Source organism: Merops nubicus, unplaced genomic scaffold (genome assembly GCF_000691845.1).
Source record: "Merops nubicus isolate BGI_N331 unplaced genomic scaffold, ASM69184v1 scaffold29141, whole genome shotgun sequence".
Lineage (NCBI taxonomy): Eukaryota > Metazoa > Chordata > Aves > Coraciiformes > Meropidae > Merops > Merops nubicus.
In genome coordinates, this window is record NW_008590699.1 from 1 (window position 1) to 11848 (window position 11848).

Below are 11848 nucleotides of genomic sequence, written 5' to 3' on the forward strand. Positions count from 1 at the left end.
ATAAAATAAAATAAATAAAAAGCTTAGAAATAGGTGTTTCCTAGGAAGCCAGTGCTGGTCCATTGCTGGTCCAGTCAGTTCTGCCTCAGCTCACGTGCAGGGCTTTGCTAGTCATTGAGTCAGGGTTTTGAATCCTCAGTCTACACCTAAGTGTAGAGGTCTGCACGTGGGCTGGGTGTCTCATTCCCCTTTTGACCAATGCAGTCCAGTCAAAGCAGGCAATGGGGAGTAGAAGAAGTTTCAGATTAAGACAGAAACAAGCTAAAAGCAGCCTCTTACTCTGGCTGTTCCACAGCATGGCAATGAGCAGAAGGCTTCCTACAGGAAGGCAAGGACAAATGTTCTCTTCTGCTGTGAACTCAGGTGAAGGTATTTGGGCAGAAATACAACGGGAAGTGTGAGATGTACAAAGCAGTTGATTCATAGAAATTTTGAAATGCAGAAAAGGAATTAAGTTTTTTTTTACTTCTGAAAATGGGAGGAGAGAAAAATAAAATAAAAAAAAAAAAAGAAACAAACATTATCTTTTTACTTGGGAAAAAGCCAGGAAAAACACAGAAGAAAGATGCATTATGAATTTAGAGAAATGGAAACTCCACAAAAAAATAAATCTTCATTCTCCTCTTTTCAGAGATGATTCTACCAGTGGTGTTCCTGTGTCTCACGGCTGTGCTGCCTCCATCCACTGCAGAGGTAGGACTCACACTTTGTACTCAGAAAATCTGAAACCCAAGGCACTTGTCTGACTGAATATGGCTTTTCTTGTGCACATAGATCATACGCAGAAAGAGCCTGATTAGATATGTAGGATCTGGAAAGCATTTATCCTTCAAGTCTGTTTAATTTCAAAGCAGTAAATTGGTTCCACACTTGCATACTAAACCATCTATAGACTCAGTGTTAGTTATGTTAGGTCAGAGATCACTGTATCTTCCAGAAGCTTCCACAAGCAGATCAAGTAATCTGGATCTCCCAAAGATCCACCCCTCTTCCTTTTAATTCCACTGCTTTGCAAGCAGCAGTTACCCAACTCTCTTCCTTTCTCATCCTACAGGTCCTGAGCTGTGTGGCTCTCCCTTTGCTCACAGTCTTACCCTCTCAACATGTGTCACTGATTTCCTTCAGACAGCTAAACAGACATACTCAACACACACTTAGAGGGATTCCTCCCAACTCATACTTAGTCTGAAGTGTGACGTTTGCTACTTCTGCTTTAGCAACACTAATGTGACTGCTTGGCTATATTTTCTTCTTAATTATTCAGTTTCTGCTCTCCATCCTGCAGTCCAGAATACTGTAACCATAAAGAGGGTGCTGAGTTCTTCACATGGGTAACTTTTAATTAGAAAACACATGGAAAGTTTGAGACATGCTATCAGTTATGGCAGGAGTGGAAGGAAATCTATGGCATGAAAAAAATAGGCACACATTTTGTTCAGTAGGATGTCCTGATGAAGTACTGCAAGAGGTCTGTAATGATCCTGTAAACACATTCCTTCAATAATTTAAAAAAAAAAAAAAAGAATAAAATTGATGGTCATGTTTAAAATCCTGAAAGCAGGGAACACATCAGAAACACATTCAGGTCTTCAGCTTATTTTTAGATCCTTTTTCCTCAAAACCTCTTGAAAGAAATTAAAATGTCTGATTCAGTTGCCTAAATTTAGAAGTCTAAAGGCACATGAGGCATTCCAGGGTATCTCAGCCATGTACAGAGGGTTAACAGGGTATAAGGAGGTATGACACAGGAATCACTGTTACTACTGGTAAGCTCTGTACTGTGGAACCACTGAAAGTACTGCTCCACATAGAAGCACTCCTAGAGATACTTAAGAGACAAAGCATATCACACCACCTCCTCCATCACAAGGACCATCTCCTTAGTTGATCTTATTATTTTGGTATTTTAACGTTTCCTAGACAGGACACAGGATTTAGTGATGTCCAAATACAAAAGAAATATAACGTGTTCTTTCCATTTAGGAACCTGAAGGTCTTGATGCTTTGTCAACTAGCAGAGCTGATCAGCAAAAGCTGATTGTTGACAAACATAATGCCCTCAGGAGAGCAGTAAAACCAACTGCCAGCAACATGTTGAAGATGGTAAGTTGCATGCTGTAAACCTATTTTTAATGAGTAATGGACTCTATGAGAGATATAGGACTGTATGCAAGGTCATATTATTTTATTTAGCCATAAATTCACACTCCAGAACTTTCCTAAAGATTGACCGTGGGCAGCATCAAAAAAAGAATAAAGCTGGGCAGGTAGAAAAAAAAAGTCTGGAAAATGTCGTCTATAAGCAACAATGGCACTTTATTTTGGGTGGAAAAGAAAAGGAAGATCCAAGACACTGTTCATTCATCAGTCTTCAGTTTCTGTTCTTCTGGGTGTATAGCACCTTTTATCTTAACTCCTCATCCTCCCCAAAAAAAGGGGAAAAAAAAAGATTTTGTGTGCATTTTTTTTTTTTAATTTAAATTATAATTTCCACATATTTTTCCTTCATAAGGGTTTATTAATTGGTACAAGTCTGAATGACTAATATTTTCTTCTTTCATTAAGGAATGGTCTCGTCCAGCTGCAGAGAATGCCCAAAAATGGGCCAATCAATGTACTTTAACTCACAGTCCTGTTAACATGAGGACAACCAGTAAGTGAAGCATGAGTGCTAGCTGAATAATGTTGTATGTGTTACTGATATGGCAAGGGTTTTTTTGGTTGGTTGGTTGGTTGGTTGGGGTTTTTCTGAGATGTTGTTTATATTCAATGTGATTTTGCTGCTGCGTGGGAAAAAGGCAAAATTCTAGATATAAATCTCTTCAGTAAGTAAGAAAAGTTCAATCCCATCCTCATTCCAGTTGTAGCAGTTTTACATAGGTACATCACATTTTCTTCAGTAGGTGAAAAAAAGTCATAGTGAGAGAGCATATTGTCTGAAAATATCCATCAGATGGAAGAGAATCTAGACCCACTTTACTGCAGAAACCAGCTTGCATGTGCTGGATGAAACTGGCTGAGAAGGAAAGAGTTAAAAACAAAGCACCTAAGCATGCTGGTGATGCTAAGCATAATTTCTAAGACAAGACTCCTAGATTTTAAATCCCCCAGAAACTTATAACCTGTAACAGTCTTAGAGGCTCATATAAACACTCTAGTCATTGGATATTAAAGCTATAGCTATACTACTTTAGCAATAGCCATGATCACTGCCCAATATGTTGTTGAGTGACTTCTGTCTATAGAGTATGTAAGATGTGGACTGTCCTTCAGGACCCATAGTTTGTGCCTTAAAAACACAATCCTCTATTTCTTGTTAAGGTGAATCCCAGATGAGAACTAATGTGTAAGCATTAGGATTGGACTTGAATAAAAACAGTAGGTGAAGATGGTTTGGACACCTTCATGTATACCAGAAGTAAGCTTTGAATTATTGGGTTTTTCCCAAGATCACTGAGCTGTGGCTTGAGTAATGATTAGGTTGCTAACATTCAAATAACAAAATTACAGTCATGAATCTGTGGTGCAGATGTGCAGCTGCATCTAAATGCATACAGAAGGTCTGTCAACAAACAAATTTCCAGCCAAACAAGTTGGCCATGCTGCAAACTGGTCAAGTGACAACTTTACTATTGACAAAGGGTGATAGCACTGAACTGGAAACAAAAGCAAACACCCTGCTGTCCCATCTGGAATGAGAACTTCCATGGAAATTGTGCCTCTTTTTTGTTTTTTTCCTCACACATATATTTTTTTGTTTGCGTTTCTCAGTAGCCTTCTTTTTTCAGATGTACCATGTGGTGAAAATCTCTTCATGTCTTCTGCCCCTTTCTCATGGCCATACGCTATTCAGGCCTGGTACAATGAGGTGAAAGATTTCAAATATGGAACTGGAGCAACAACACGAGGTGCTGTGATTGGCCATTACACTCAGGTAGATGCAACTTTTTCATATTTCAGGATGAATAAATAAATATTTATGTTAGCTAGGTAGCATTTACCCCTTCATCTTTAAAGGCAATAAGTACAATGGAGACAGGAGAGTTATTCTGAAAAAACAGGATAAAAACTGTCAAAGTAACAGAATCAAAATGAAAATAAAATGTTAAGTGTCTTTATTGGTTAAAGATACTAGCATTTCAAAACTTCAGCAAGAAACAAAGGGAAGAAACTTATTTGTTTGTTTAATGTCTGAAAAGTGCTGAGACAATAACATCCAAAAGTTACTCAGACACTGTAAGAATAAGGTTTAGACGTATCAGGAAGGAAATAAAAATAGGTTGGTTACAATCTACAGAGTTGCATTGACTTAGAGAGTTTCCATTTGGACAATGACTTATTATAACCTCTTTTGTTCACATGCATGAAATGCAGGATACCAGATTTTACATTGTGATTTCTACGTCTTCTTCAACAGTTTGAACTGAATGAAAACAATATATAAATGAAAAACTTTAACTCAAATGTTTTATATATGTATTATAAATTATTATCATTATATCCTAAATGTTCTTTGGTTCAGGGGTTAAAGCAGGAGGGAAAAATGCATTCCTAGGAAAGTGGGACTTATGTTTTACTATAAAGGTTAAATACAGTGACTTAGCTTGGTTGTAAATATTTCTGTAATGCATATTGTACTTTAATGATTTTCAAATGTATATTTTTCATTCTCTCATGATGTTTATCCTTATACCTACAGGTGGTTTGGTCTAAGTCTTCTCAAATTGGATGTGCTGTCGCCTACTGTCCCAACCGTGAATACAAATACTTCTATGTCTGCCACTACTGCCCTGCGTACGTATCGACTGTGATTCTGGACCTTATTATCAAAATTAGATGGGAGATGGTGAAATTTGTAATAGGGCACATCACCCACAGCTGAGGAACACATCTGAAAAATTTATTAGAAATATGAAAAGACAGAAACGTACTCACTGAACAAATTGTCAAACAAGCAAAAGCATAAAACACATAAAAGTGACACTGATTTTTAGATTAAATTTCATTAGCCTAAAAATCCTAATTTTCATAAATCACAAATTTGCTTGAAATTCTACTTGAAATATCAGTCGAGAAAGCCATATCAATATGCAGAGTACAGTAGAGACTGTAAATAATACCAAAAAATTTGTGCGCATTTTAAGGCAGAGTGATGATTTCATACTCTACCTAAAATTAATTTTCACATTCACATTGTAATATATTGCAGTAGATTGACCTTGGCTGGCTGCCAGTAGCTCACCAAGCTGCTCTGTCACTGCCCCTCCTCAACAAATAGGTCAACAAATAGGTCAAGGTAAGGACAGGGAGTTCACTCACCAGTTAGTGTCACAGGTAAATTACACTCAACTTGGGAAAATTAACGTGATTTATTATTATTGATTGATTGACACGTAACCAAAGACTGAGTGTAAATTCATATATGCATGCAACTGTATAATTACTTTTTATTCTCAGATATGTTATAGTGATTTTACAGCCTATATTGTTAATGTTGATGTTTCAGGGGAAATCTGATAAGTTCAATTCCGACACCCTACAAAGCAGGACCACCCTGTGGCGACTGCCCTAATGCTTGTGATAATGGATTGTGCAGTAAGTTTTAAGAATTTTATTTGTGGGTAAAGTTATGTTTTTTTAAAAAAAATGCCAATTAATTCAGGCAAATGGGAAGTTTTTGCAATTAATTGGTTCAAACACAGGGCAAAAAGCACTATTATAGAACCACTCTTCGCCATGCTAGGTGCTTTACCTAGGAGGGATGATTTGTGGAGTGAAGCCAAAGACAAAGGAGTTTATAAAAAGGGTGGGAAAATGTTGGTTGGTGTATATTGAGACACAGACTACCTCCATTTGATGGATCAAGGTATTCATATGATCTAGATACTTTGATTAAAATGTCTTGGTCTTCATATGGAAACTCTCATGAATACTTCCTGGCTTATGAGGATACATTGATTGAAAGTGGGGTCAAAGGTACCAATGGCAGCACAGAAATTTGAGCTCCACATTTCCAATTGCAGTTTATATGCTTTTCCATGGCCAGAAGAGGCAATTCTCATCCTTGAATCTAGGAAATGCCAGGGAAGGAGGTGACTTCTTTATGTCAGCTGATCTAAGAGCAGCAGCAACACACTTGGCAAACAACTCTGAGTTTTAAGAATTCTAACAGGAAAAAAAAAACTTATGGACTCAGTCTCATAATGGAAGACTTAATTTCAATCTTTCATTATGGAATTAACCTAATTCTCATCATGGGATGTAGTATAAAGGAAGAAAGCTTTGAAACACCTTGCAAGTTTAGTGAGAAAACCTTGAAAGACCTAAGAATTCTGTATGTGTGGTTAAAGATGTTAGATGCTGCTGTCGAGTAAATAGTAACAAAGAGGATAAAATTACAGAGAAAAGAAATATTGGTGAAAAATTATTCTGAAAGGAAACATTGAAGGTTTTCTTTTCCCATTTATGATTAATTATGTGTTTCACTTAATTTTCAGCCAAGCTTTGAAATTTAGAAGACCTTTATTCCAGCTACCATGGCAAAGTCTCCTGGATGTACACATAGCTTCATCAAGTTTGCTGCACTGTTTCCTGCCAATGCAAAACAGCAATAAAACAACAGGCTCAACTTTCCTTTCCTGGACATCCATCTCCTTAGTGCCCTCTTTCACAAAAAGAGACTCCATCCTGACTTTCCCCCATATGCAGAAGGACTAACTTCAGTCCAGTGACTCACACAAGAAAAAGCTGTGGAGGATGCACATGTTCTACTTGTACAATGGTCTAGGTGTCATAGTGGAGTTTTTAACTGAAATTTGCCATTTGGGTACCAGCTATATTTAATTAGCTTCTCACATTTTTTCCTAAAATGTTGTCGAAGGAGCATTGTTTAAAGTTCTGTGGTTCCATATGTTTTGTATGTTCTCAGCATAGATGGATAGAACTGGGTCATGCAACCAGTCTTAACTTGACCAACATTTTAAACAATTATACTGTTAACAGAACCAGAAGATAATTAAAAATAAAAATGTCTTCCAATTTTTATTTTTTTTAATATCTGCTTTTGCTGGATCAATTATTAAATTGCTCACTATTTACTGTCCAATTCATTGTAATTTTCATTCTTTCTTATTACCATGCAATACAGTTCACTAAACTTCTAACCAACTTTGTGACTTTATTAGCACTAGGTCCCAAAGGGAGCCTGATTCTTTAGCAGCATAAGCAGAAACAGCTAACATGAGAAACTGAAGATTTCATAGGCAAAAACAGAAGTCAAGCAAACAATTTTCCTTCATATTCTCAGAAACAGCCATTGGCAAGATTATCATATTTAGCATAATTTTATCTAGCATATTATTTATATAAAATGCAATACCCACTTCTGTGGCCTTTGGGAAGCAGGTGTTCTTCTGTGCAGTCAACTGTGGCACTGAGTATTATTTTAGCCTCACCTTATAGTGGTTTCCCATTCCAGTCCTTTTTTATGAAAGAAGCTGTCCTCATAATTAAGATTTCAAGCCCTAGAGTCTTTGGTACAAAATAATTTCAGTACACAGTACACATTTCTGACTCATTTGTGTCAGTGGCAGTTTCAACATACTTCTGGCTCACCCATTTCGGTGGTGTTTCTCCTAATATGAAAGATGAGCATAAAGTTATAAGCCTGGTTTCACAATTCAAAGTGTTTCTTGTTTGGGTTGGTTCCTTTCTCATTCATCTCCACCACTTTTTCACTCACATGGTTTACTGCCCTCTCACTTGGGTGCCTCTGTACTAGCAAATTAAGCAATTCCAGGATGTAGATGTGAGAACTGGAACATGACTTAGTGCCCTCTTGAACAATTAGCACAGGTTCAAGTAAGAATGACAATGCAGTAGATAATCCTGGGTGGTTATCTTTAAGGAAATGGGTAGATCCATTACCTGCTCTCTGGAAAAAGTCCACTTGATATAAATAATGGGTCTAGAAATCCCTTCCCTTTCATCATAACCCATACCACAAGAACTGGTATCTTAGTCACTCACAAGAGGAAAGAAGCAGTGTACTGAGGTAGAAGTCAGCCCTCATACATCTGACCCGTGAGGACTCAGAGAACTGAAGGTCAATAAGCATAATTAAGATATCCAGGAAGATAATGAAGCAAACCTTCTCCAGTGAACAACTCAGACAAGTATTCATTTGTGTTTCAGTTTTGGTAACATTTTGACAAAGCCACAAAAGACGTTTGCAAGGAAGGGAGAGATGGTTTGGATGCATTTAATGAGACATGCACATACATGTGGCTGAACACACACATCTGTGATGCTGCTGTGCAGGGGGCAGGGGCAGAGAGCTCTGGCAGTGAGGTGGGGTGTCTGCACAGATGGACAGTACTCCTGTCCAGAGCTGACTGCACAGATCTCACATGTGATGTCCACAACCTTCCCCAGCCACAAATCACAACCATGGTTGAAGACAGCCCTTGCTGATGTATGGGAAACCATCACTGAACGGGAGAGGAGAGGAGAGGAGAGGAGAGGAGAGGAGAGGAGAGGAGAGGATTCGGTTGGAAGGAACATATCTAGTCCAACAGCTTGACCACAAATTAGTTAGGAACTAGTTCCTCTCTAAACTGCAAGAAATCTCTTATTTGTGTGATGGTGTAACAGGAACAGCAAAACCTGATGCTGTGCACAGTTCAGCTAAGGCAATATCCTGTCTCTTGCCTTTACAAAAACAGCATTCCTCAATGACAGGTAGAAGAATCCTGTGGCAGGCAGAACTGAGTTTGCTCTTTCCCAGATTTGATATCCAACAGTCATGACATCCTCGTAGCACTGAAAAAGAAACTTTAAAGTCATTTTGAAAATATATCATCATTAGTTATGAAACTTCTGGATATTCCTAGAATGTATGGAGCCTTCTGAAAGCTGTAAGACAGATGTATTTTACACCCCTCTCATGCTGGAAACCTTGAGCCACTCATTTTTTCACTGTTTTGTTTTGTTTTGTTTTTTCAGAATTTGAAGAAATGTTCTTGAAACCTCCAAAGCAAAAACATGCAGTACACTTGCTATAAAGTGTGTGTCTAGAGCCTTGATTGATTTGATGCTTTGAAGTGTTACAACATTGTTTCAACGGTGAAGATAGGAAAATGGGGAAGTCTTGATCTATGTGGTGGTTTTGCACAATCCCTTCTGAAACTGTGGATTGCCTCTCTCTTAGACTCTCTCTTGGTTGCACGATCCAACTGCTCTTTTCCAAAATTCAGGAAAAAGATTGTGCATGCTTTAAAATAACATCCCTTCTCTGTGAAGGTGGAGTTGAAAAAAAAAAACAAAACAAAACAAAATATGTGTCCATCTGAATTAAATAACTGCAGAAAGGATCTTTAATTTTTAAATAACATCCCCATCACAGAGCTAATTTTCTTTAAACCAATTAATGTTTTCAATTCATTGGCATGTGACAGGCAGTACTATTTAACATGGCACCTGTACATCCAACAGGCTTTGTAAGAGAAGTAAATTTTAATTAAATAGTAAGAGATATCATCATTAGCTTTTTTTTTTTCTCTCAATTCCCCTTGTATCTCTTTATTTATTTATTACTAAAGACTATCCAAGGAGCAAACTCCACAACATTTTAAAAGAGCTGGTAACCAGACAATCATTTTGGCTTAATACAAGGGTGTCTTTGAGAGCAGACACAACAAACCAACAAATTTTATAAATTAATCTAAAAAGTTGAAAACTGACTTTTGGTAGCATCATGTCTTCAGTGAATTTCTTTGCATACTTTCTTGAGATTTGAGGAGGAAGGAAGATCTATTTTTTAGTCTGCCTGACAGCCTTCAACAAAGAGCTGCCTGGCAGGTATCACAAAGGCAAAAATGTCCTTGCTGCAAGAGATATCATCATCAGCTAATACAGTTCACAAATATTAATGTTTTAAAATATGTTAATGAAATTTAACATCCTGTACACTATTTTTAATGTAGCAAGTTTTTCTCCTTTTCCACATTGAATTTAAGTTCTTAACACTTGAGGAAGCCAAGAAATGAAGACTGTGCAATGACTACCAACATCCTGCTATGAAAACATACATGACTGCATTGATGGAAATATGGAGAATTCCAAAGTGTTCAAATACAGTCATGCAGAAAGTCCTAAACACTGAAGGGAAGGACAGCTTGACTTTTTGAAATGCCTGTCACAAGCACCTGAAATTGCTTGATAAAGAAAACTTTCCATTCCTCAGCTAAAGCTAATGGGATAGTAGCTAGAAACAAAGAAGTTGCAGTGAGCATACAAAGATTGGGAGTATTGTGCTATGATGAAGCTGCACTTACAGTTTTCAAAATTCTGATTTTGCTTGCTGTGTTAGACAGAAGAATTGATTTTTAATATTTTTCTTCCCTGCATTTTTGCAGGAGCATGTACCTTTGGCTTAATCTTCTGTCACAGAATTATGTAAACCCAGATACATTAATTGGAATTGTAAGAATAAGAAATATTTGGAGTTTTTTTTTTTTTCACATCTAGTTAATTCCTTCCAGGGCTGATTGATCAGTCCATACTCTTTGTCTAACTTTTAACCTATCATATGTAAGATTGGTTTCATCAAGCAGATTTCATGTGAGGCTGTCATCATCTGCTACATGCTGTGTTATATCCAGTACCAGACTGTCCACAGTCTGCATCAACCAGGTTTTTATCCTGTTCTGCAAGAGTAAAGGCATCATAAAAAATACAATGGACTTCAAAAGGACCTTAAAAAAATTTGGGACTGTTTGGTACAAAAATTAGCATCTGAGCAGAAAGGCAGCTTTTCTACTTCTGTGGAGATAATCCTTACTACTTTTTTTTCTATAACAGTCACAGATTAGCTTTATAGATAAGTGTTACACAATAAAATAATAAGCATTGTTCTAATTCTTTCTATGCCATTTTCAGACGGATTTTCCTGACTTTAAGTGTGTGTCCACCTGCTCTGCTGCAGCAGTTTGATGGACAGGTAAGAAAGATAAGACAAACTTTAAAGAAAACAGAAATAATCCTCTGACAGTTTAACATATCTGTAGATTATAATTTTGTGATTTTGCAGCCGTAAAAGAAAACAACGGATGTATATTCAGGAGATGCACATTCAGATCTTAGGAGGGCCAGAGAATGAGAGCAATGAGAGGTGGTTAGGACTACAGTCTGGATTTAAGCAGCTGTATTCTTCCCAGAGCTGTCTGTGGGGATCTTTAAATCTGGATCTCAGCCTGTCCACAAACCAGCATGCGCTGTAATATGTCAAGCAAACCTCTTACTTATTCAGCTTTAAGTAGCAGGGGTTGTGTATTACTGTAAGCATATTTATTGCTCTGCCTATAATATGTTTTGGCCATAGTTTTCTAAGTTTATAATTTACTAGAAGTACTATATCAAACAATTTCTCTCTTTTTTTCCACATGTTTTGATATTCATGTTGTTCTGGATGTTTTTCAGGGAGCTGTTTTTCAGGGAGCTGGTCTACTATAAAAAGTAAATTGTATAAAGTCAGTTGTTTTTAATCTGGGCAAGATCATCAGCACAATTCACCATAAGGTCCAACATCAAGTCCTTTTGTTACAACTGAGGGGCTCTAAAAAGGTCAAAATGAGCTTTGTGGGAGAGGGAATGTTCAACTATGCTATTACTTCATGTGTATCTCATGGGTGGGATTTCAGGCATGACGTGTTACAGTGCAGAGACCGAGCAACAAGAACACCAAGGGATGAGCAGAGGTTGAGCACAAGACCCATTCCCTGCTCCTTTGTGCTGCTGGTGGGGAGGAGGTAGCAGAGACAAGCCTGGGAAGAAGGGAAAGCTGGAGGGA

At 37.5% G+C, this 11848-nt stretch overlaps 1 protein-coding gene across 1 annotated transcript; it reads left to right on the forward strand.

Moving 5' to 3' along the window:
* Positions 1-633: 633 nt before the first annotated feature.
* Positions 634-10999, forward strand: LOC103782289 (cysteine-rich venom protein TEL1-like; the record flags this gene model as incomplete). Its single annotated transcript, XM_008950049.1, has 8 exons — positions 634-693; positions 1984-2103; positions 2566-2653; positions 3789-3934; positions 4700-4794; positions 5507-5595; positions 5663-5816; positions 10939-10999. Coding segments are annotated over exons 1-8 (813 nt in total), but the record flags the coding sequence as incomplete, so codon positions are not given.
* Positions 11000-11848: the final 849 nt, after the last annotated feature.